This window comes from Vollenhovia emeryi, unplaced genomic scaffold, assembly GCF_000949405.1.
Source record: "Vollenhovia emeryi isolate VEMERY1.0 unplaced genomic scaffold, V.emery_V1.0 DF939123.1, whole genome shotgun sequence".
Lineage (NCBI taxonomy): Eukaryota > Metazoa > Arthropoda > Insecta > Hymenoptera > Formicidae > Vollenhovia > Vollenhovia emeryi.
Window position 1 is genome coordinate 845,404 of NW_011967243.1, and position 23,578 is coordinate 868,981.

Genomic DNA, 23,578 nt, shown 5'->3' on the forward strand with positions numbered 1-23,578 from the left:
ACGCGTTGTTTTTATCCAACACTTTTTTATTAGTATGTCATATCGGTAAAACAGCAAATGCGATTATGCGAAAATATAATTATATTCCCATTTTTCTTCGATAGATCCACGGTTAGCCTGTTTTGTATTGGTAAAGGTGAATAAAAATGTAATATAACAGTGCGAAGTATAAAACCAATACATTTCGATGGTAGAGTACGAAGCCTGAGACATAATGGGATGATAATCAATTACAAAACTTAGTTTCTAATCGCATGTTTGTAATGATACAACATTCTCAAATATCTTAAATTTCGTACGTCTCACCATTAACTAGGTATCGTGTACTGTGTCGTCCAAATTTTACGTTTACGTTTTTTTTTGTTTTTTTCGTCTTCAATGTCCACATTATTATATTTATTGCAGGTCAGGCAAATTCACTAAATGGCCACATTGATTTTTTGATCTATGTACACGATGTGAATTGTTTAAAATTCAGGATTTAAAAGTCTCCTAAGGTAAAACATGTATGTATATATTCGCGTGCGTATATGATGAAGCTGTCTGGTTTAAAATAACTGGATAAGTTGAAAGGGAAGCTAAAATATCTCTTGACTATTACAATATCAAAAGATGTTTACAAGTGTAAAACTTTCTCGTGTAAAATTGTATACATTGATTTACATTATATACATAAATATACACACGTAACCGCAATAAAAAAATAGATTATATGTTATGCATTGTGGCTGTATGCTGTAAACTCACTATTACACTATTTTTGTATAAAACACAGGTCGACGATTCGCCCGACGACCAATGTAGCACTAATTAAAATACAACTTATGCTTATTCAACTTACTATACTTTATCGTATTATAACAGCGTCAACTTTTTTAATTTACATTCTTCACTGTACTAAGATAAATTTGTAACTATTACAATCGAAATTGCATATGCAGAGTGATTTTGTTCGCTCTTTTTCTTCTAAAAAAAAAATGCGATACTGCAATGGTTCATAATAAAACTCATATTGTGATATTGAAACTTGATTGGCTAATCGCTTTTACTTGACAAACGTTTACTCGTTTGTTACGTGATTCGATGATTCAGTTTTCATGGAATCGATTGGTTCTGATATGACGATATCGGCCTGCTCCGTTTCCTTGTGCAGAGCTATAATGATTTTTTGCTCAGTGGAAGACTGGCTGTCCGACGAGCCTTCCTGCGTTGATGTGGCAGCTTCCTAAAATTTAGGAAGTAGGTAATAGTGCATCGTGTACGATCGATTTCTTGCGAGCACTTACCGTGCTTCGTATCTTCGTATGTGTTTTGATGTGTTTCGTTAGGTGGTCCGATCGCATAAATTTCTTTGTACATTCCGGACATTGGAAACGCTTTTCACCTGTGTGGGTTCTGCGGTGCCTTTGAAGCTCGTCGGATCTGGTGAACTTTTTACCGCAAAATATCCAAGTGCAAATAAAAGGTCGTTCGCCAGTGTGCCAGCGTAAATGGGCACGCAAATGGCTCGTTTTCCCATATACTTTATTGCATCCGGCAATGTGACATACGTGCTGTCGTTTCCTGGTTATATCTCTATTTCTGTAGAAGAAATATGGATATCAATGTACACATGCATGACCATTTTGCATTAGCTTCATAAATAAATATTCGTTTAACACGATTGAAAGAAGTGATCAATCACCTGTCTCCGTCGCCGCAATTGGGACATGTACATGCGACTCTTCTGCGGTGCTGCTTATTGGGATCATTAGTGTCATTATTGGAGACTGTACTGGTCGTGTTTGATATTTGCTGTTGATGGGACACAGGTGCAGCAGACGTTGTCAAAGTTCCGTGTGATTGTAGAGTTTGGAGAATCTGCCATTTGGTGGGATCATTCGAGTCTAGTTGCACAGTTGGAGTAGTCGTGACGATGGGCGTGGCCGCCGTAGCCGGAAGCGTTTGGACAGTAGCCGGCTGTAGTGCACTCGCTGGTATTACTTGTATATTGCCTAGGCCTGGGATATTTTGCACAGGTATCGATTGTATGAAGCCGTTGGTCGTGTTCATTCCAGTGGCTGGCTGAATCTGCATTATATTTCCGTTGCCCACGTTCCTCATCATGTTACCTTGCTGCGCGGTTAAATTTGCTAACGCGGACGCAGGTATGAGCGTTAACTGTTGCCCTTGCGCTCCTGTAGAAGATTAACCATTGCTTGCAAAATTATAAATTATAATGACAAGATTTAGTAAAAGATATAAAATGTACAAGTTTCATCATTTGTCAATACATTTATCGATACCGTACATAACAGTTACCTGTGATAGTAATCGGTTGCACTGTAGGCTGGGCCGATTGTGTAGCAGGGATATGTATCACTTGTCCACTAGTTAATTGACTGGCATCGATATTAGTTACTTTGATGTCACCTTCTACCGTTTCGGGCGGCCTTGTTAAAGTAGATAATGTTTGCACGTCAATCTTCTGGCCATCCTTTGTGGTAATAACATTAGTACCTCCCGTCAAGTTTCTTCCTAGTGCACCTATGCCAAGTACCTGAAAGAAATGTATGTATAATTTAGAATGATTGTTCATACGTTAATACGTTAATGCTACAATTTCCAAGTATATTACTTGAACATTGCTAGGAGATGCAACTGTTGTGCTCCATGTCGCTACTGTCGACGATGGAGTGGAGGACTGTTGCAACTGCTGCTGTTGCTGCTGCTGTTGCGACGACTGCTGCTGCTGAGACGGTGGCGGCTGCTGTTGTTGTATCACCTGCTGCACCACTTGTTGCACTTGTTGCTGCTGTTGTACTTGAGCTTGGGCAACTTGTTGTTGCTGTTGCACAGATTGTACGACCTGCTGTTGAGTTTGTTGTTGCGCTTGTTGATGGGCAACCTGCGTAACTTGTTGGCTCTGTAATGACACGTTTATTTAATAAAATCATGCAATAATTTATCGTCGAAAGGATGCGACTCTTTGTGAGAACGGTCGTTTTCTGGTCAACTGGTTTTGGATTCCGATGTAAATCTGATATTTACCTGAAGATTTTGTAACTGCGGTAAACTAGCAATCTGCACTTGCTGGATCTGACCGCTCGGTGTGATTATTTGTGCCACTTGAGGTATTTGCTAGAATTAAAATGATCAGAATGTACATTTCGTCGGCACTACAACTTACAATATTTATTGGTATACAGAAATTATCGATTGTTACATCGTGCTGATTATATCGAATAACTTACTTGCATAATTTGAGGTATCATTTGCGTCGCGGGCATATTGAAAACATTGGACAAGGATTGGACAGGAAGATGTAAAGTTTGATAAACAGTTTGCCCATTGGTGTTGACTGGCAATTGTACAGGTAGCGCTTGCTGAACATGTTGCATAGGAAATTGAAGCGGTCTTACTTGTACACTTTGTCCTGCAACATTATATTATACTTGCTTAGACATACTTATTGATGATAAAGGCATTTTAATTACAAAGATACGCAAATTGCACTGTATACATTATCGAAAGAACATGCATATTGCATACCTGTTGGCAATTGAACCGTCTGCCCCGTAATATTTTGTATAATCGAAGTGGGAAAGACACTTGGTGCTCTTATGAGACTAACTGGCTGTGGCGTGATAATAGTTTGGCCATTCGCTAGTTGAACCTGCTGGCCGGCGAGTTGCATTTGTTGACCATTTGCGGTAGTAAATTGCATTGTTGGCTGCGCCTGGTGATGGCCGCTCGCAGCCGACATTGCAGAGGATGGAATGAACAGAGCTTCCTGGCCATCTATACTAACAGTCTGCATTTGCGGAATTACGCTGTAGCTCAACTGCTGCTGTTGCTGCTGCTGTTGCGTTTGCTGCTGCTGGGCCTGCTGCTGCTGCTGCTGCGATTGTTGCTGGCTCTGTTGCTGCTGCTGCTGCTGTTGCTGCTGCTGCTGAAGAGCCGCTTGCGCCTGAGCACTGCTGATAATCTGAGCACCCTGCGCAACAAAGGGCGCGTTTATAAATGAATACCAAGTGAACGAATGGTGAATTTTTAAATTGTGCATAAGCTGTGTTTCTGATATAATTGTAACGGTAGTATTTTCGTTTCACATACTTGCAGGAATTGATGAGGTAGCGATTGGACAGAGATCGCTTGTGCTCTCTGTTGATCATGTTGCGGCTGTTGAGTTTGTAAAGGCACAAAGTTTTGCAGGGTGATAACTTGCGGTTGCTGCTGCTGCTGAGCCTGCTGGACATCTTGCTGCTGCTGCAGCTGCTGCAGCACATTGGCGCTTAGAAAACGAATCTGCGGCTGGGCAGTTTGCTGCTGTTGCTCTAGCTGCTGCTGATCCGTTTCATCCTGTTGCTGCTGCTGAGTTTGCAGAGGATCGTGCTCTTCGATTTCTTCCTACAAATAATTATTCCGTTTACTTTCTTGTCCTGCACAAATTTTCACAGCACAGTAGAGTATGTATTACATCGTGAGTTAATTGTTATCTATATAAACAGGACATTGAGTACACATGGAAAATATTGTCAATTTCAAGACGCAATGTTGAATGGCAAAGTACAAATGCTGGCTAATAATTAAGTATCTCACCTGCGAAAGATTTCTTCCATCTATACTACGTTTCATGATGAATAATTCCGTTTTGCACGGCGCAACTTATAACAATGGATTTAACACAATTTCGTGCCGAGTATGCCAGGAATCCATGACGAAACAAGTATAACCATGTTGACAATTTTACTGAAGTCGCAAGGAATTGTCCCAAAAAATGGCAGTCCTGCAAGGACACGTTTTTAGAAGAACTCATTATATAACCTATACAATAGTTCGTATTAGGAAATTGTAGCCGTTAGAATTGAGATAATTGAATAAAAGAGATGCGAAAAATACGTTGGATTCGGGAAGATCGGACAATCGTTGCTTGCGCAAACATTGTCGCACGTTACTTGGGAAGATGAAGCGGGGGGAAGGCGAGGGAATACATTCGGTGCTAATTACACTTGTATTCCATGCGGCGCAATCCTCCAAGGGACATCCTTAAAACGTTCTATGTCCAGGCGCCCCTTGGAGGCTTGTGCTACATGGAACGTCGCATGTGTACGATTTCACCAAGTTCAAATGCAACAAAATGTTGTCTCAAATTGGGAACATAGTAAACACATGGTAAAACCGCCAAATCGGTCAGAGAACTGGGCTTTAACAGGGGGAAGGGCGGGGGGCGGGGAAGCTGAAAGAGAGAGAGAGGAGAGGAGCGGGTTTTCATCTCTGTGGAGTCGCGGTTTGCAAATGTTGGAGCGTGTGGACATCGGAGCTTCGGGCCGCGGCGTGCGCGAAAGACGCCAAACGCCGAACTCTCTCTCTCTTGCTCCCCCTCTCACTGTCTCTCTCTCCCCAACGAGGGAACAAAGAAGGCCGTCACGAGCGACGGGCATCCGCCTCGAGAACCCGATCGAGGACCGCCTCCTTACGCCCCTGTTTCCCCACCGCCCCACCCGATTCATAACGAGGCACGCGCACGAGGGCCGACGCGACGGCAAGGTGAGCCTCGTGTCGTCACGCCGCCCACTCGCCCGTCCGCCGCTCGTTCGCGCTCTCGCGGCGGCGCCCGCGATAACGGGGAAGGCAGCCTCGCGATGCCCAGCCTCCACCCACTTCGCACACGGGACTCCACCTAACAAACACGTGTTATCCTCGCGGAGGGTATCACTCACGCTGCCAACGCTAAACGCCACACTCCACAGTCCGACGCCAGGTGCCCAGCGTCACCACACCGACATCACCGTTGCTATTCGTCAACGCCGACGCGTTCCTCCCGTCGCTGGCCCCCGATACCTTCCGTAGGTTATGCGAGTACGCGAAAACATGCGTCGGACGCCCCCGACGCCGCGCTTACAAAGGGAGGTCGACTCGGAGAGTGCAGTTCCACCCACGTATCGTCGTGCGCGACGACGGTGCGGGCAATCGCAGCGGCATCCTCCAGGGAAGCCCGTCACCCTCCTCTTCCGTCTCTCTTTTACAGAAATGACCTCGCGATTCCTGATCGGGCGCGATCCGGCTGTGGCTCTAACAATAAGCCCCGACGTCTCGTAAGGGCAAGTTACACCACCGATGCGGCGAGTGGCTGTCCTCCCCTCATCCTCGCGTCTGCATTACCGCGTAACTGCGGCGAGTTATCGCGCGCGCGCACGCACACACACATCCGCACACGTGCCACGCGACGCCGTTGCTCCGCGCGGTAATGTAGCGACGCTACGCGTTGCGTCCCGCGGTCCGCGGAACGTTATCGGGGTGCGTCGGAGCGGGAGCCCGCGCGGGACGATCGCCAGTGATCCAGTGTCCCGACGGACAGCACCACCACCGCCGACGCCGACGCCGCCGCCGCCGCCACCGTCGCGTCGCCGAGTACGCGGAGGACTACGGCGGAAGAGATGTGTGCTACCGTGAGAGCGGAGCGGGACCCGTTCCGCACACGCGACTTGTCGAACGTGTCCACGGCGGCAAAGCACGTGCAAGCGTGACACACGCCCACCGCGGCCCGTTTAATCGTCTCTATCCGCGCTCGTGGAAACCGCACGAGAAACGAATACCAACAAATATCGCCCTAACGGGGGCTAGGACCAAGCGGAGAGCCACAAACGCACGTATTCACAGTCGCGGGGCCAATGGGCGGTGCACGGGATGGCAACGTCGCCGTCACGCTCGCCGCGATGGCACGAGCTCGCCGATTGGTCGGCAGTTGTACGCGCGACTGCTCGCCGCCGCCGCCGGCCAATCGGACCGCCCGGCAGCTCGCCGGGGCGTCGTTCGACAGGGGCGTACGCGGGAACGCTCCCGCGGACGCCCACCCTATTAAAGGGGGCTAAACCACGCGTACCTCCTACTTTCTCTAGTCTTTCGCTTCCTCCCACCTTTCACCTAGCATTTACCGACCGCGAGACGCGAGAGCGATCGCTCGCACAGCACGTGCCGCGAGCGCGGGTCGCGCCCAGGACTTTTCGTCGATCGTCCTTCGCGATCGCGTCGATTGTCTCCGCGCCACTTACTTTCAGGAAAGTCACACGGGAGAGAAAATGTTCCCTCGTCGGGCGACTAGGGGCCTTGTTATTCGCAAAAAAATATATCGCATACACTTCATAAATGTCACTAGAATATTAAGTAGTCTAGTGACTTGGTGAAATTTGCCAATTTTCGAGAAAGCTCCCTCTTACTCTCTTGTGCACTTTCGATCTCGAATTTATGTATAACGTCGACTCCCAAAATCAATTTAAATTCTTCCCGCTCAACGACACCGTAATGATTAAAAAAAAACCGGCGGAAAACTTTCCTCGCAGTTATTTCAAATATACATCAAGATGTACATCGAGTTTGCGATATAATTTGTAGCACGTTACCAATATTCGATAAAAAATTGGAGAAACAGTACTACAAATTACTCGTTTGCCACTGGCTTTATTGATACAATGACGATGACGTGAATTACAAGACGATGCGCTTGTCGCTGTATGTCATATTACAGCGATAAATTGGGTGATTTCTCACGATATACCCGTAGTTTGTACAATCTTAGCGTACGTTAGTGATGATACAAAGACAGTAGTGTATTTCTATACACTATAGTTGACAGAGAATTTCTTTAAAATGACGTAGTCGAAGTTAGATTAGATGATTTCTCATGATATATCCGTAGTTTGTACAATCTTAACGTACGTTAGTAATGATACAAAGACAGTAGTGTATTCTTGTACACTATAGTTGACAGAGAGCTTCTTTGAAATGACGTACTCGAAATACACCTTACAGAGTAACGCTATATTCACAATTCTTTTGCGGAAGATAAACGTTTAGTGCGGACGAGAAGGGCAATTGCTCCGAGTTAAGTAATACATAATGTACAATTGTAATGCTATAAATACTATAAATGTGACAATTTAGGATAGTAAAATTTCAAGTTTTGTATTCTATTCCCATTGGGAATAGAATACAATTACAGCTATGGTACATCAGCATTGGCTGTATATACAAATAGGAAGAATGCGGATGCGCTGCATTTTGTACACAATAAAGATGTTGCATACAATACACGCACGTGAAACGAAGAGAGAAATCCTGCGAGAAAATGAAAATCTCCTTGACGTTGGTTACATGTCGATAAAAATCTGCACGATGAACGTGCGTAAAAAAAGAACTCGTGTTGCGAGTCACAAGATGCTCACGCAGAAATTCAGGATGTATGTAGAAAGTATTTAGAAACGATGTTCTGCTAATACTCTAATGATCTATATATTTAGTTGCGGATTCTTACACTATGTGTTACTTGCTCGAGATCTAACTGAGAAATGAAGACGAGCGGCGGAAGACAGCGAAACGATCTTTGACCGATCGTAACCGATACAAATGTTCGTTTACCAAAGTCAAGCGAATATGAAAATACCGTTATACATATATATATACCGGTGTTAAATAAGATTTAACACAAGGTATGAAACATTTATGGACCGATATAGTTCTTTGCGATATTGTACGCAACAGAGTTTTATTTCGCAGGATTTGATTCTCTCGTTTCGATGATACATCTGTGAATAAACTCGTAATCTTTAATAAACACGAAAAGAAAACTTGTCAACTTAAATAAAAGATTAAAATATTCCGCAGGGATAAAATTTTTTATAATCCTCCACCTGATCTCTCGACGCTTATTTGTTTCTTGAGTGTCTCCTTCTCGTGTTGCGCCTCTTCCATTTCAGCCATTCGCGCGAAACGTGAATATGCCACATGACCAGACTTTATAGCTGACATCATCTGTATATAAAAATGATATATGTTTACACATACAAGTTTACGTAGCGAGAGAAAAAGTGGTTTATGCAAATAGATACATGTTAAAAGAATAAAAACACGATATAAAGTAAGCGGTTGCATAATAATAACGCATACGGTATAAATGCAAACGAAGAAAACAATGCAAACTTTGTACAGCAAATTGCTAGGTTCTCTCTATCAGTTTAAAAGTTATTATCACAGAGATTAGTCGTACGTAAAGTTAAAAAGCAGACAAAATCTAACTCTAAAAAAATCCATTGCACCGTCTCACTGCGCAAAGGACAACGAAAGTTAAAAAAGTGTCAGAACAGAAATCCGACTGTGACTGTGTGCACAATGCGCAATGTCACAGACCTGAAGGTATTCATCCAATTCGACTTGACCGTTCATATTGGTGTCGATTTCGCGCAGAATTTCGTGAAGTTCTTCACCCGGTACTTCCTTATCTCCAAAGAGCTGCGAAGAGAAAGAATGTGCGTTAAAAGTATACGTTTGATAAATTTACCTGCAAGTAGTCTTGCAATTCCATTTGGCCATGGTAAGTGACATCAATTTCACTCAACAAGCTGTGCATCTCGTCCTGGCTCATTTTTATACCTAACACCTGCGTATCGGCGATTAGTAGACAACGATCAAAGAAAGAGCAGGTAGAAACGATAAAAAAATGCCACGAAGAGATATCGAAATACATGTGCGAACCTTTAGCCCTCGCCTAATGTCATTGATAGACACGTATCCTTTTTTGTCCTTGTCTATAATGCGGAAGCGCTTGATGTAGAGTTGGATCTCCTCCTTGGTGAGATTGATGGGGATCTTGTCGCGGGAAGCGCGGTTCACCATCTGACCCATCTCTTGAGCGAGAAACTCGCTGGCCTCGCGATATTGCTTCTTTTTCTCATCCGCCGACCAATGTAACTCCTCGGCCATGATGTCTATGATGCCCGGCAATGCCTCCTGCGCCGCTTGGACGTTGAGAAAAGCGAGTCGCAATCGACGCGCGATCATATCGATCGCAGTTCTAGCGTACTCCCGCACACCGTAACGTATCTGAAACATATATTTAGAGTTCACGTTAGAAGAAGTTACGTTGATCGAAATTTATGCAATTCAGAGAGACGGTTACCTCAGCGTCGATGTACGGAAATTCCGGATGAATCTTCTTTCCGATGATAGGCCATCGTTTTCCCGTAAGCGAGGCCATCTTAGCGACCGCAAACGCACGATCTCCGTAGCTCTTGGACAAATGTTGCGCGACCTCGCATTCCAGGCCGAAATCCTGTACCAATCTAATGTACATCGTAGGGCTCCAGCCCTGAGCTCCTTCCAGAAGAAAGCCGTCGGTCTGGCAAGATCTTTCTGGTTGCAATTCGCAAGCTTGAAACGTACATCAATGAGTCTCTCTGACAACACTTTGCGTTATAAAAATAACACGAGCGCAAGAATATATAGAGCGGAAAAAACGAGACGCATACTTGAGCAGATTTTTAATGATCGCTCGATTAATTCTCCCGAGGTATATATACCTTCTATGGCCGCGTCAATAGTTTCTTGAGCCATCGCTCGGTAAGTCGTCCACTTGCCGCCCGCTATCGTGACGAGATTCGTAGGACTAACGTGCACGATATGATTCCTAGCGAGCGACTGCGTATTCGGTTTATTCGGATCGGAAACGAGCGGCCTAATGCCACTCCAGGCGGAGAGGACGTCTCCGCGGCGCACCTCAACGTCCGGGTTCAGGTAGTTTTTCACTTCCTGCAGAATGAACATGATCTCGTCCTCCGTGGGCCGAGGATTGTGCGTCACCTCGCAGGGCAAATCGGTCGTTCCTGCGATCGTCTGCTTCTGCCACGGCAAAAAGAAGATCACCCGGCCGTCACTCGTCGCTGGATCGAGTAGACCCATTTGGTCGGGACTAAAATTATCGCAACAAGCATCGGTATAACAAATTAAATAATAAACTTGAATGTTCTGGTCGCCAGCTGTAAAATTAAACAAAAATGCAAAGCCAATAGTCGACCGGACTGGCAAGATTTCGATAATTTATTTACGACGAATTAGGCTCGAAACGTCTATAACTATAAGCTTTGCATTTTTGAATTAAATAATGTGTTATTTAACATTGGCGATTCGTTGTTCTTTTTACCTGTAATATCCTGGCAGCACTATGTGAACGCCGGAAGACGGGCAGCAGATAGACGGGACACTTTGGTCGTCCATCTTCCTGATATGATCGGTGAAGGGGCCGGTCGCATTAATTATCGCCTTGGCCTTTACGTCCCACTCCTCTCCCGTGAGTTCGTCTTTAAGATGAGCTCCCACAAGGACTCGCTTCCCGTCCTTCTCGGCAAGGAAAGATACTTTTACTAAGTGTAATCATATATTATCTTCGAATATCTACGAATATCTGGCACCTACCCTGTCGAGACCTTTTAATAAATTGACTACTTTAACGTGATTTACGACCGTTGCCCCGTGTCTCGAAGCTGTTAGAGCAACCGCCAGATTCATCCTAGCATCATCTTGCTGGCCTGTACGATGCCAAATGGCGTGTTAAATCAAAATATTACGTAAAGTAGCTTGGCTATGCAAGAATCGTAAGAGAAAGGAAAAGAAAGTTAGCAAGGTGACTACCGTCATAATAGACAATAGCTCCCGTTAGTTTGTCGCCCTTCAGCATCGGGAAAAGTTCCAGAGCGTTCGATTTACTCAAGTAATACGACGACTTGACCGTTTTGCTACCCGCTACCAGATCGTACATCTTAATGCCGAACCAGTAATAGGGGATCTGCCACCATCTAACGAAAGTAATAAGACGTGTACGTGAAAGAGCACGTGCAGTATCGAGAGCCGACGTTTCGCTAGCGCGCAAACGTACGTGTAAACCGGCAGCATGATGGGCAACGGATGCGCCAGATGCGGCGCGCTTTCCAGCATCGACGCGCGTTCGTGGAGCGCCTCCTTCACCATTCTGTATTGCTCCACGTCCAGCTGCATGATCGCTTTCTGCAGGTATCGCACGCCACCGTGGATCAACTTGGTGCTCCGGGACGACGTGCCGGACGCAAAGTCGTCGGCTTCGACCAGCGCGGTCTTTAGGCCTTCGGGAAACGAACAAGCGGTAGACGAGGGTTCTTAGACTCTGCTCGAGCAAGCGAGAAAGGCAATGGTACCTCGTGTGCAGGCGTCCAAAGCGCATCCCGCCCCTGTCGCACCACCGCCGATTATCAGCACGTCGTAATCCTGCGACTTCAGGGTCTTCAATTGATCCTCCCGTGTCGGCAGGGTTCTCCGAGGCGGCCTTGGTTTCCCCTTGACCTCGGCGTGTACCTGCAATTGAGACACGAGTATATAGATACATGCATATGCGACTAATCGCATCAAATCGAATCTAATCGAGACACGCCGCATTACGTAACATAAAACAATAGTAAGTGGACCGTTCATGCGGGACTCTCCAAGGATCTCTTAGACGTTACGGCTGTCACGTTGCATACTGACCGTGTTATCTGACAAGAGGAAGTACGAAGTAAGAGTACCGGCGCCTATGGCGCTCGCTCCAGCCACCAACAACCTGAGCGACGCCATCGTCTATCAGCAGCCCCTCGATTTTCTCGAGAAAACCTGAAATCAAGAGACGAGGTGTGCAGGTTTTAAAAAGTACCAAAAATAACAGACCAAAACTTGGGGGGCTAAAGATTCGAGTGAACTGACAATTTCCCAGATAAACGAGCTGAACGCTGTTGTCAAATGCTTGTTACGTTAGATATTTGTCGGAGCAAGTCCTTGTGCCAAAACGTAAGAAGTTAACGAGCGAGGGGTAAACCGCTGACGAAGATCATGCACATCAATGCCTACTAATGCTCGGCGGGCATTACTTTATCTTATTTTATCTTTATAATGCCCCAGCGAGGTCTAATGTCCAAAAAACTGCCCAGTAATGCCGCAAATCTGTACACCGCAATGCCCTGAGCGGTTCACCCCTCGTTAACGAGGGAATAGTTTCATCTTGTTTGATTCTTCCGACACTCGTGTGTTCGGATCGATCTTTGCAAGAGGATGATAATAATAGACAACAACTCTAAAGCATAGGTGTGAAACGGCTGACGGTGAAAAGTACGGCGAAACAATGGACTGAAAGTGTATCCTAGGAGAGAGAGAGAGACCTGAGATACTTTGCACTTGAATGCGCTGTGCGCGCGGTCTAAAAATAATTTAAAGATTGTGCATCGGGTCGTGAAGTGTCTCTCGCGACACGCAAGGCCGAGGCACGTTATTATAATTATTGTCGCCAGCGCGGCGAGACTGGTGAACCGCTCGACGACCTTGATAAGAGGAGCCGAAACACGTGGGATTACGCAAGTGACAGTTCGGCGATTACACCCACGCGGGCGCGACCGACAAACGCGCGGTCATGTAATCGGCTCGTGCAACAGAGAATCCGGCTATCGACGGCTGGTCACCGTCTGGCGGGACGCTATCTCGATCTTCAAATCTCCCCGTCGAGGTGTGAATCACGTCTTGAAGAGAAAAACAAAAAGAACGGAAGAGAAAAATATCGGTATGATTCATGACACGAGATAGCAGGTGCTCCAGCAACGTACACATGGACATTGTTTTCTACTGCTGCACTTACTCTAACTTATTGCACTAGTTCATCAGTGTAGCAACGGAAAACAAGCCTATTGTGTAACACAATGAATCGTTTCATCTTTGTTACTTGCCACCGCCAGACAAGGCTGAAACGATTCTGTGTTACACTGTCTTTTGCTGGAGAGCACCCAGTGATTTTACATAAAAAGCCTCTTGCTACGGGAACTCGGAAGATCGATGGCAACCGAGCTCGCCGGCGTCCAGCTCGGCTGGGAGGGGGAGACTAGCTCTCGCCTCGAGATGCGGGAACACAATGCCGGGCGCGGTGTCGCAAGGTTGCGGCTAAAATAGCGCCCGCGAGGCTCGCCCGTGCCAAGTGCACACCGTAGTGTCATCACTGTACGCGCCTCATTACGCGTAACGCATTATTTATTACACGCGTTGCTCAATCACCGTCGTCCCCGAACTCGCCGAGGCCCTCGGCGACGTCGTCTCCAGGTCTTCTCCGTCGAGCGACACGCGAGTCAACCGTCTCGAGGAAACGAGTACTCGCTCGTCGAGTCACGCCGCTGGCCAGAGGTCGCGGAACGACTCCGCGGGGAACCGGAGCTCAAGTCGGAAGGCGGTTCTCCACGGTGCCGACAATACTCACCGCGAGCTAAAGGAACGCGACTCTCGTTCACGCCGAATCGAGGTAGCCGATCGACACTAGGACCTCGCCCGGCGCATTATCCTCCTGGCAGCCGCTAGACGCCCAGAAACGAACACTCGCGGCTGATGGCCGATGTCGACTGAGCGGCGACGGTGATTCGGAATACAGTGCGATCGCGTTCGTCACGCTTCCGACGCCGATCGGTAAACAATGTATCGACCGCAGATCTTCTCGCCAGTCTCTGCGTTAGCGATCTACGATCACGGCGACTCGAGTCGCGCAGATTAATTTTGAGACTCCGAGAACGATTACAACCAATTGTTTCTTAATTACTTCGACTTAAGATTCTAATTTGCACGCGTTATCAACTTATTAGGCCTGAAGCGTATCAAACTGCGGATTGAGATTGAGATTAGATTGAAATTTGACCAAAGTTTATTAATCTAAAGTTCAGTGACTTTCAGGCCGGTATTTATAGTCGGATCTTATATTCAAGACAGTCTTGAATTTATCTAAAGATGCTGTACGAAACATTTCGTTGCCTACGGAGTATCTAAAGATGATCCTGAGACAGTCTTGAATACAAGATCCGACTATGAATACTGACCTTACTCTAATTGGTCAAATTTTAATCTAATCTCAATCCGCAGTCTGATACGGGCGTAACAATCTTCTATGGTCAAGTCGCTACTACAAATGCTTCCAAGCGTCTCTTCTCCTATCTTTTCTGAAAGAAAGAATACTTTGAAACATTTGAAGCGACAGCTTCACCGCAGCCCATCTTACAAGATTGAAGATGACTCCGTCCAGACCCTGGTTAACTTAATTGAGGTGATTAATACGCCAATATCTCTATTAATATCGTATCAGTATTTTCTTGACCATACCTGGCATCTTTTAATAATACAGAAAATTTATTGGGAAAAATATTACCTCAGCCAGGGCTTGAACCTGGACTTCCCTACACTCTAGGCAGGCGTCACACCAATTCGACCACCGAGGCATACGATAATATTTGTCGCAATAACAGTATAAAGATGCTATCTACGCGTATATTTTCGACTTTTGTGAACTGCGCGCCGATAATATCTCTATTACTTGACAGATAGGATAAATTTCTGTATATAAAGAAAAATTTGTACAGTTGAGCATCTTGCTCGAAGTAATTTCAGCCGGTTGAATAAATCACCGTTTAAGTTAACTAGAGCCGGTGAAGCTAATTGGACTCGTAAGTCGCACAAGTACAAGTCACACGTTGAAACAAAATAATACTCTTTGTTATTTAACAGCAAATATCTGTACAAGTTAGGCACTCGCGTATGTTACGACTCATCATTCGTACAAAGGTTCATATACGTAAAGATCTTGTACGCTGGATGTGTTATATCGATCGAAAACTTAACTCTAGGGACATACATTGTCATGTATGGCTATAACGCCTGTAAAATATATATATATATATATATATATAATGGTATATATATATGTATAATAGTAAAACATGTAAACATAATACAAATGCAGAGAATGTACGATGAATGGATGTACAATAAATAGCAAAGATCATTGCAGAGAGTCAGGGGCACATGGCGTCGCTAAAATCTACTATTTACACAAGTTGTTATCAAAATATACGATCATTCATATTAAACGATATATTAGTCATCCTAGTGAAAAATATTTTCGTTAGAAGTACAACAACGTCACGTCGGAGGCTTCGTCGTCGGCAACCAAGTTCGAAGTTTCTAGACTTCGTCGGAAGCGAGCGTTTCCTTGCCGTCGGGAGAAGCCGACTTCTCTTTCCTCTCCTTCCTCTCCTCTTCCTTCATTTGAAGAGCGACCGCCGACTCCAGCACTCGTATCCTACCTTCGTGCTTCACGAGCACTGCCTTTAATTTTCTTATCTCTTCTCTGCATTCCTTCAACAATTCCTCCTGCAATCGTGGAGAGAGAGAGAAAGAGAGTTTAGTATAGTTTTCACACTCGCGACCCGGTCGAGAGGAGAAAACTGAATCCTCGACACATACGTAAACTCCTGGCGAAACCTCCGTGGCGTTTTGCGCGGTGTTGGACGCAACTTTGGCGCCTTTGCTCAATATATTGGATTTCTTTTGTACTTTAAGCTCGTTCTTAGAGACGGATGGCTGATAACCGTCCCTAAGGGATATCAGCACAGGTTCCGCATCCGTACCAGCCTGCCACTCTTCCGCCGAGATCGCGGCAGTGTCACCGGGAGTATCGGGATACAAGTCCTCTTGGAAGAGCTCAGACTGAAAGGTTGTACGTAGCGATCGTTAGGTACATTTCTCCCATTTGTCGATTTCTACTTAAAAACTCAAGTGACAACCCTCTTACCTTCCTCGGCACTGTCATTGATACTACTTGGCAAAAGCCCGAATTATTTAATCGATAGAATCTGGTTATTTCACAGCTATTAACGTCACAGCCCCGTTTTGGCATCATTCCTATACCTCGTTGAGGATCGGGAGTTTGAAAGGTATTAATGTAATGAACGAACGGCGGCTCGGGCGTAATTTCAAAGTATCGGATCACAGAATCGCCCTTGCCGCACAAGTATACTAAATTTGTATCTGGATCATACAGAGGGAACATAACTCCGTTGCTCGTATCTAATTCTACCATAACTATGGGCTCGCCCAGCATGTCGGGGGCTCGTAATGAGTATTGCCTCTCCGACATCTTACTAAAACCCGTCGTGAAGATCAGGCCACCCCTGAAAATATAATACAAGTTACTTCGATCAAATGGGCACAATCATCAACATTTCACCAATATCTAGTGGCAGTAGCCTTTTGTTATCTAGCATGTTAATCTTTTTACATACATATACATATATAGATATATACAATATATACACATATTGTGGTAAAAATATATATTTACATTGCATCACTTTCGTAATATCTTACTATCATGTTTTTACACACAGAAATTAATCATCAAAACTTTTTTACTACATCCACCTTGTTACATAGAGCTAATATCTTTCACGAACGTTGCCTTACCACAAACAATTAAGACACATATTGTATTATAAAAATATATCACAATTACAATACACAAAACGTATCAAACACTTGCTTGCATAAACTTTTGTGCAAGTACAGATCTTGTCGAATCCTACAAGTGTAAACGACAATTACGATAATATTGTTTTGCAAAGGTGTCTCTAATCCGAAACAGATACTCGTTATTACAACTTACATAATTATTTAAACATTCTAGTATTTACAATTACATTTTGAATTAATAACTTGGTGCACAATACTTACTGCAATATCTATGAAGAATTACAGAGCACACACGTCTTGACATTCGTATATATTAAGTTGGGCATCTTCGTCATGTCGAAAATTCAGTCTGGCGGTCTTTCCATAAAAAATTACAGAATCTTGCACTACACAAATCGGAAATACAAGATGATAAAAACAAGTGTACCTTTAAGTATGCAGCAACATGTTTGTCTTATAAAACACTCGCGGAGAGAGGCACGAGAAGTGCTATGTAGATGTCGACGCAAATATATTATAGTCACGTCAAGTTATTAGTCGAAAATGGTAACACAAAGAGAAGATGGGAGAGGGGCAACAGTGTGGAAAGGAAGAGCTCCAATGTGGCTATATCTAAGAATCATCTCTAAACGATTTCTACCAATACATAGATTGTAATGAATCATTACATATACAATATATTTGTGTAAAAAGGTGGATGTATACCATTTGATGATTATGTTTTTACATTTGTTCTCTTACGAACAAATCTTTAATCAAATTCAAGTACCTAATACACAAGAAAAGTAAAGAAGACTGTACAATATTATTCACGCATCCTTTTCGTTTGGTATTTATTTACATCCACACTCTCTCATGCAAATTCACTCGTTAGTTTAATGCACTCTTCCTCTTATAAAATCATAGCCATAAAAATTGGTTATTTTGATACTCAAGTCTCGGCAATGTAGCATTCTGAATTATATATGTGAAGACGTTAGAGAAATCGTGGAAAAATAGTTTATCGTGTTAATGATGCAGTTGTATTAAATGTCTCGCGATCAGAAAGGGAAGAGAATCAAATATTTCAGAATTTGATATTCAAGTACGTTTATAGTAAAACGAATGATGTAGCAAAATCTGTTCGGGCGACGTGTTTGTGAAATGAGGCTGACGCAACGGGGAATGCACATCTTTGGAGAAACTTTAAACAGCATCTGCCAATATTCGTTCCAATATCCGACGAATTGGAGTTTAGTCTTGAAATATTCGCCTTTCGAAATACATTCATCTCTTCCTTTCTCCTCGTTGCGTCAATCTGACTTTTTTCATACGATGTGTAAATACATGTGCATAATACGTAGCGATGAAAAAGAAGCGACAAAACGCTGAAGAACAATGTGCGGTACAAGGAGTACATACCTAAGAAAGATGGCACGGGTCGCCTTGCTTCCCTCGTGTGCTATTGCTTCCTCTAATATCTCGCCAGACCTCGGGTCCAGGATTCTAATCTTTTTATCCTTGCACGTAGTGACTAATCGGGAACCGTCCCAGTTCCAGCACGCGGAATAGACCACGTCTGGATGGCAGTCGAAGCGCATCAGGGCCTCCCCCGTGCCGACGTTCCAAATGATAACGAGATTGTCCGAGCCGGCTGTGAGCAGCACATTTAACGCGGAGGGATGCCACAGCACCAGACCGACCCTGCGCTGATGCAGCTGCAGATCGACTATCGAGTCGGTCAACGTCCTGGAGATGCCCCCGTCGGGTATCTGCCATACTTTGACGACGCAGTCCTCGGAGCCGGAAGCTATGACATTGTCGTTGTGCGGGCACCACGCAATATCCAACACAGGTCCCTTGTGTCCACCTACCAGTGGATAGTCCGCTGGTATTCTTCCTACCTGCAAGTGTTCCGCAATGGATATTAGCCCGCCAGTACTCACAGTTAGGGGCAACAAACTCGGAGTGGACGTCGCAAACTGTCATTTGGTTTCAAGCTGTGCCATTACTACCGTACCATTGTGATAATATATACGCGCGTGACACGCATCGCATCCAATCCAGTGCCGCGTGGCCAATGAACCGGGAGAGACTCGGCGGCGGAATTAGGGCAGGCAGAAATGCGAAAAAACGAGGGGAAGGAAAGGAAAACACGGAGAGCCCAACCTTATTGTGCGGCAGGACGATGAAGGCACCGCCACCCGCCGACTCCACGATGATGGCGAGGAACTTGGGGTTGACGGCGCAGAACGTCGAGTCCCACGATGACTTGGACACCCTGATGTTGTCGTAGCATTGCTCGCGCTTCAGGGGAGTTCCGTACACGTGGCGGAACTTGCTGGTGCGCACCACGCGGAAAGACATATCTGCACCTGCTCTGCAATCACCAAGCGGATCGGACGGTGAGACGAGGCGGCGCGGCGCGGCTCCCCGACGTGCGCGCCGGTCCTTCTGTCGCGATTATTTTAATAAATTATCGTCGTACACGCGTCCGCGACACGGGCGTGGGCGTCGCGTGGAACATCCCCGCTCTTTATAAATAGATTCCCCACTCTGTCTCTTTCTCTCTCCCCCCTCTCTCACTCTTTCTCTTTCTCTCTCTGCTCTCTCGTACACAAACGGACACGACCGCAATAAGAATATATTTCGAATGCTCGGCCGTCCGTGTGGATCTACGTGCTCGCCGCGACGGCGACGGCCGCGGCATGCGTAACGAACGACTCCGCAGATTATCGCGGACGAGAGGACGGGGAGAGAAAGAGAGAGAAAGAGAGCGCTTCCCGCGCTCCTTACATGGTGCATCGAAAAATGATTTCGATTCACCGAAATAGACGGGGTCGCGCGAGCGCGGCCGCGCCCGAGCGAGAGAGAGAGAGAGACCGTGATTCACGAACGATTCGAAATAATACGCGCTCCGCATATGTGTCACTCTCGTCCTGACCTACTCGCGGCGCGCGAGCACCCTGAGACTCCCGAGAAACGGCGCGAACACCCGCCGCGTGTCCTTGTGACGTCGCGCACGGGGTTGGAAATTCGAAAAATCGGATTTCTACGCCGCTCCGCGAGAAGAGATTGCGCTCCGTTGTTTCTTTCCTTCCGCGACGCCCCCCGCTACCCGCCGACCAGCGAACGAGGCGGCGAAGCCGATAAGCGCGGCCTGCGGTTATCGTTATCCGACCGCCGCGTTATCGCGGCGCGATATCTCGCACTTCCAAGGTGCCGTTGGCTCGGGCGCGAGAGACGAAAGAACGGCGGAGAGAAAAACAATGGAACGCGAAGGGGCGAGATATTGCAATTCGTATTCCCGCCACACGCCGCGAATAGGCGGCGGGGCGCGCGGAAAGGAGCCGAGGGCTCCCCCCGCGAGGCGTTCGGGAACGCCTTATTTGGGAACGCGCACCCCGCCGATTCGAACAGCCACCCTCCGCGCGGCGCCGGCCTCCGTCGCTCCTTTAGTTTGTTTTTCCCTCACTTTCTCTCTCTCTCTTTCTCTGCCGCCGGACACGTTTTCGTCTCGTTCGCGATCTCGTTGCCGCTGACGACAGCTTTCGCTGAAAACGTTCTCTCTTTCTCGTCGATGACGCGAATTTATCGATACATGACGTAGGGTCGATACCTCTGGCGAATCCTGCGCCGCGCACCTCCACTGATATCACACGCGCGTACGAGCGAAACTCGCGGACTGACTCTCTCTCTCGGCTCTCTCCCTCCCGGCCCTCCCGCTGTGACAGAAGATGCACGCTTTTGGAAGTGGAATCTTCCCCCCAGCCCCGCGCCGCTAACCTCCTCGAGCGCTGACGACGACGGGCGTGCACGCTCGCGCGGGTGAGCGCCTTTCTAGACTGAGGATGCGGGTCTATTTACACGGAGCGACCAACGGGAGAAATCGATCGATCGACAAGCGACAAACGCGGCGGACCTTAGGTTAGAGACGCGCGATTGGTCGGCTTCTCCGCACGCAACTTAAGCCTATCACACAATGGGTCTGTTTTTTATTGCTGCACTCCTGAACTAGTGCACACTGGTGCAATGAGTTGGAATGAGAGGTAATCTATTTGTTTCATTTTAACTTATTGCACTAGTTCAGTAGTGCAGTAATAAAGAACAGGCCTCAAGTCAGGCAACAGGCAACAGGAACAGGGAATAGAATTTCTGACGCGTTGGATTGGTTGGAAGAAAATTTTCGACGAATCCAACGCGTCAAAAATTCTATTCCCTGTTCCTATTGCCTGTTATTGTGTGATAGGCTTAAAGGTGTGTTCTGAAAGTGCGCTTTTAGCGTCTTCCATCTTTGAACGGTATTCGTAGTCCGTTCTTATATTTAAGATTATCTTAAAGGCCTTCACACATAAAATTCCGTAAGGACGTAAAACGTAAGCGTAAGAAAGTCGACCAACCACAGTCGAGAACGTAAGGCAATAACGCAAACAGTAGCAAATCCAATCTGTTGATTTTCTTACGCTTACGTTTTACGTCCTTACGGAATTTTATGTGTGAAGGCCTTAAGTATTATACTCTTAATGGCTGTGTTCAGCAGAAGTTAGCGCTTAATAAGCGCTTTATGCTGATTGGATAGATCTAGAAGAATAGCTCTATTTTAGCACAGATCTGAAAGTATAATCTAATGAGCGCAAAGCGCTTAGCAAGCGCTAACTTCTGCTGGACACAGTCAATGGTCACGTTCAGCAGGCACAACTGTTGAGTGAGCGCTCAATGATTTCTTAATATGATTGGCTGGATCTAAAAGTATTAACCAATCATACTGAGCGCTCACTCAACAGTTGTGTCTGCTGAACGCGGCCAATGTGTTTTTAACCAATCACAGAGCCGTGATTTTGAAATAAGAATCGACTATAGCCAACGGCACACGATACTAGTTTTCCTACTGGATTGCTTACGAGAGCCAATCAGGATTTAGCCTTAAGTCATTTGATCGAAAACTCGGCATTCTGATTGGCTCTCGTAAGTAATCCAGTAGAAAAAGTAGTATTGTGTGCCATTGGCTTTTGAATACCGGCCTGTGTTTTTCTCGATACCGTTTCAGGAGACTGTTTCGTGCGCCCTTAAGCCCGCTGCAGACGATGCTATTTTTCCTGCTGGATTGCTTGCGATTTACTAAACTACTAGGAATCCTGAGTGCTGAGTGGTGCAACGATAGTAATTTTCTAAATCACAAGCAATCCAGCAGGAAAAATAGCATCGTCCGCAGCGGGCTTTAGGCCCAGTCTACAACAGAGATGCGTATTCTACTCATACTTGACCGTGATTGACCAATTTCTTAAGTCCCGGTCTACAATAGAGATTTAAACCCTAAGCCTTAAGAAATTGACTAATCACAATCGCGTATTCTACTCGTACTTGACCGTGATTGGTCAATTTCTTAAAGCTTAGGGCTTAAATCCTCTATTGTAGACTGGGACTAAAGCTTAGGGCTTAAATCATCTATTGTAGACTGGGACTTATACTGTGGCAAAACAGTCTCTTGAAACGGTTGAGCACAGTGTCACGCTTGTGTTCCTGCTCTCAGCTCTGTCCAGACCACGGTCTTACATACAGGTCTTGCAACTCAGAAGATTTTCAGTGGTGGGGGTAGCTCACTTATTGAAGCCATTTTTAATTTCTGATATCGCCACCACGTGTCACTACCCATCTAGTAGGGCTAATATAGCCGTTGATAATCTTGACCAAGATAGTCTTTTTGATCTTGACGTTGTCCATCGAGTTCCGCTTGGGACGTTGAGTGAGCAGCTTTTTCTAACCTAGAAGAGAAATTTTTATCTTCGACGTTACATCATCCGATTGTCATCCCGCGTGAGGCCCGATAGTTGGGTCTCTGCATTGTGGTAATAAATTTAAACTTGCTCAAATAATTCTACCACGTCTATAGCTGCGTTCGGCATTGCAAATTCGAGGCATCGGAGTGCTCTTTTGCATTCGAGTGAGCGAGGGAGAAGAACGAGATAGAAAGGGAGGAAGAGCACTCCGACGCCTCGGATTTGCAATGCCGAACGCAGCTTATATTGACGAACAATCGACGACAAGTGGTTAGACGTGGTCGTATTGGATCCAGAAAAATCAGAAAAATAATGTAGAGACAAGATCGTAAACCACACGGAGACCACACGAGGAAAGAGTACGCCAAATAACATATCCATGGCGTTTCCGTACAACGGATTTATCGCTCGTCAGTCAGTATCGCATTTTATTTGCCAAGTTATATTTGTTTTTAAATTTGCCGCGTGAATTATAATTCACCCTCTGGTCACTAGTGTCGTTGCTATCTAGTAGGGCTTAGAGTACCTCTAGTGAGAGTATGGACACCGTTAGTCGATTTTTGATTGGCTCTTTGATTCGCCATTTGTAACAGGGCAAAGTTTGATCAAAAGTAAGATTTTTGCAGAAATTGTGGTTCAAATCTTGCTTTTGATCAAACTTTTCTGACTCGGGGTCGGGTCGAGTCAGAAAATATTATTTTTAACAACATGACATTGAATTGTCTTTATCACTTAAG

The 23,578-nt window shown here is 45.7% G+C and overlaps 4 protein-coding genes across 8 annotated transcripts in view; 1 reads left to right on the plus strand and 3 right to left on the minus strand.

Annotated features, from left to right (window-relative positions):
• Nucleotides 1-13: 13 nt before the first annotated feature.
• LOC105569607 (transcription factor Sp4-like) lies at nt 14-7,335 on the minus strand. 2 transcript variants are annotated; one of them, XM_012026202.1, is made up of 11 exons: nt 5,703-7,335; nt 4,582-4,768; nt 4,096-4,389; nt 3,532-3,976; nt 3,234-3,415; nt 3,031-3,120; nt 2,618-2,905; nt 2,302-2,539; nt 1,685-2,177; nt 1,287-1,581; nt 14-1,225 (listed from the first exon to the last, which is right to left on the minus strand). In XM_012026202.1, exons 2-11 carry the CDS (start codon nt 4,615-4,617, stop codon nt 1,061-1,063), a joined length of 2,526 nt encoding a protein of 841 aa, XP_011881592.1. In that variant the 5' UTR covers nt 4,618-4,768; nt 5,703-7,335; the 3' UTR covers nt 14-1,060. The 2 variants fall into 2 exon arrangements, with proteins under 2 accessions (XP_011881592.1, XP_011881593.1); XM_012026203.1 differs by lacking the exon at nt 5,703-7,335 and adding an exon at nt 4,990-5,217.
• A 444-nt stretch (nt 7,336-7,779) lies between these two features.
• Nucleotides 7,780-14,529, minus strand: LOC105569610 (glycerol-3-phosphate dehydrogenase, mitochondrial). 2 transcript variants are annotated; one of them, XM_012026206.1, is made up of 12 exons: nt 14,054-14,529; nt 12,310-12,432; nt 11,982-12,138; nt 11,687-11,909; nt 11,443-11,606; nt 11,227-11,339; nt 10,955-11,148; nt 10,335-10,723; nt 9,935-10,185; nt 9,511-9,858; nt 9,317-9,415; nt 7,780-8,790 (listed from the first exon to the last, which is right to left on the minus strand). In XM_012026206.1, exons 2-12 carry the CDS (start codon nt 12,394-12,396, stop codon nt 8,656-8,658), a joined length of 2,160 nt encoding a protein of 719 aa, XP_011881596.1. In that variant the 5' UTR covers nt 12,397-12,432; nt 14,054-14,529; the 3' UTR covers nt 7,780-8,655. The 2 variants fall into 2 exon arrangements, with proteins under 2 accessions (XP_011881596.1, XP_011881595.1); XM_012026205.1 differs by lacking the exon at nt 9,317-9,415 and adding an exon at nt 9,166-9,267 and having other exon boundaries at nt 14,054-14,381.
• Nucleotides 14,530-15,308: 779 nt separating this feature from the next.
• On the minus strand, nt 15,309-20,891 carry LOC105569612 (coronin-6). Of its 2 annotated transcripts, none has more exons than XM_012026213.1 (6): nt 20,851-20,891; nt 19,234-19,444; nt 18,487-18,968; nt 16,409-16,787; nt 16,081-16,323; nt 15,309-15,987 (listed from the first exon to the last, which is right to left on the minus strand). In XM_012026213.1, the coding sequence occupies exons 2-6, from the start codon at nt 19,429-19,431 to the stop codon at nt 15,799-15,801; spliced, it is 1,491 nt and encodes a 496-aa protein (XP_011881603.1). In that variant the 5' UTR covers nt 19,432-19,444; nt 20,851-20,891; the 3' UTR covers nt 15,309-15,798. The 2 variants fall into 2 exon arrangements, with proteins under 2 accessions (XP_011881603.1, XP_011881602.1); XM_012026212.1 differs by lacking the exon at nt 20,851-20,891 and adding an exon at nt 20,684-20,824.
• LOC105569611 (isopentenyl-diphosphate Delta-isomerase 1) overlaps nt 19,395-23,578 on the plus strand; it is a 7,172-nt gene continuing 2,988 nt past the window's right edge. Inside the window, exon 1 of one of the 2 annotated variants that reach the window (XM_012026211.1) lies at nt 19,395-19,469. The gene's annotated coding sequence lies outside the window, so the exon portion shown is untranslated. Of the gene's footprint in view, nt 19,470-23,270; nt 23,356-23,578 lie in introns of those variants that run through there. The other variant, XM_012026209.1, reaches the window with a different exon arrangement.

Bases quoted from the DNA above. Each gene is read 5' to 3' on its own strand.
- LOC105569607 (XM_012026202.1), bottom strand. From the start codon at position 4,617: ATGAAACGTAGTATAGATGGAAGAAATCTTTCGCAG. The intron at 3,416-3,531 runs GTATGCAATATG...ATAATGTTGCAG, and splicing joins GACGGTTCAATTGCCAACAG to GACAAAGTGTACAAGTAAGA. The intron at 2,178-2,301 runs GTAACTGTTATG...AATCTTCTACAG, and splicing joins GCAACCGATTACTATCACAG to GAGCGCAAGGGCAACAGTTA.
- LOC105569610 (XM_012026205.1), bottom strand. From the start codon at position 12,396: ATGGCGTCGCTCAGGTTGTTGGTGGCTGGAGCGAGCGCCATAGGCGCC. The intron at 12,139-12,309 runs GTCAGTATGCAA...TCTCAATTGCAG, and splicing joins TCCTCTTGTCAGATAACACG to GTACACGCCGAGGTCAAGGG. The intron at 10,186-10,334 runs GTATATATACCT...GTACGTTTCAAG, and splicing joins TATTGACGCGGCCATAGAAG to CTTGCGAATTGCAACCAGAA.
- LOC105569612 (XM_012026213.1), bottom strand. From the start codon at position 19,431: ATGTCTTTCCGCGTGGTGCGCACCAGCAAGTTCCGCCACGTGTACGGA. The intron at 16,788-18,486 runs GTATGTACTCCT...TTATATTTTCAG, and splicing joins ACCCGTGCCATCTTTCTTAG to GGGTGGCCTGATCTTCACGA. The intron at 15,988-16,080 runs GTATGTGTCGAG...CCACGATTGCAG, and splicing joins AGGTTTCGCCAGGAGTTTAC to GAGGAATTGTTGAAGGAATG.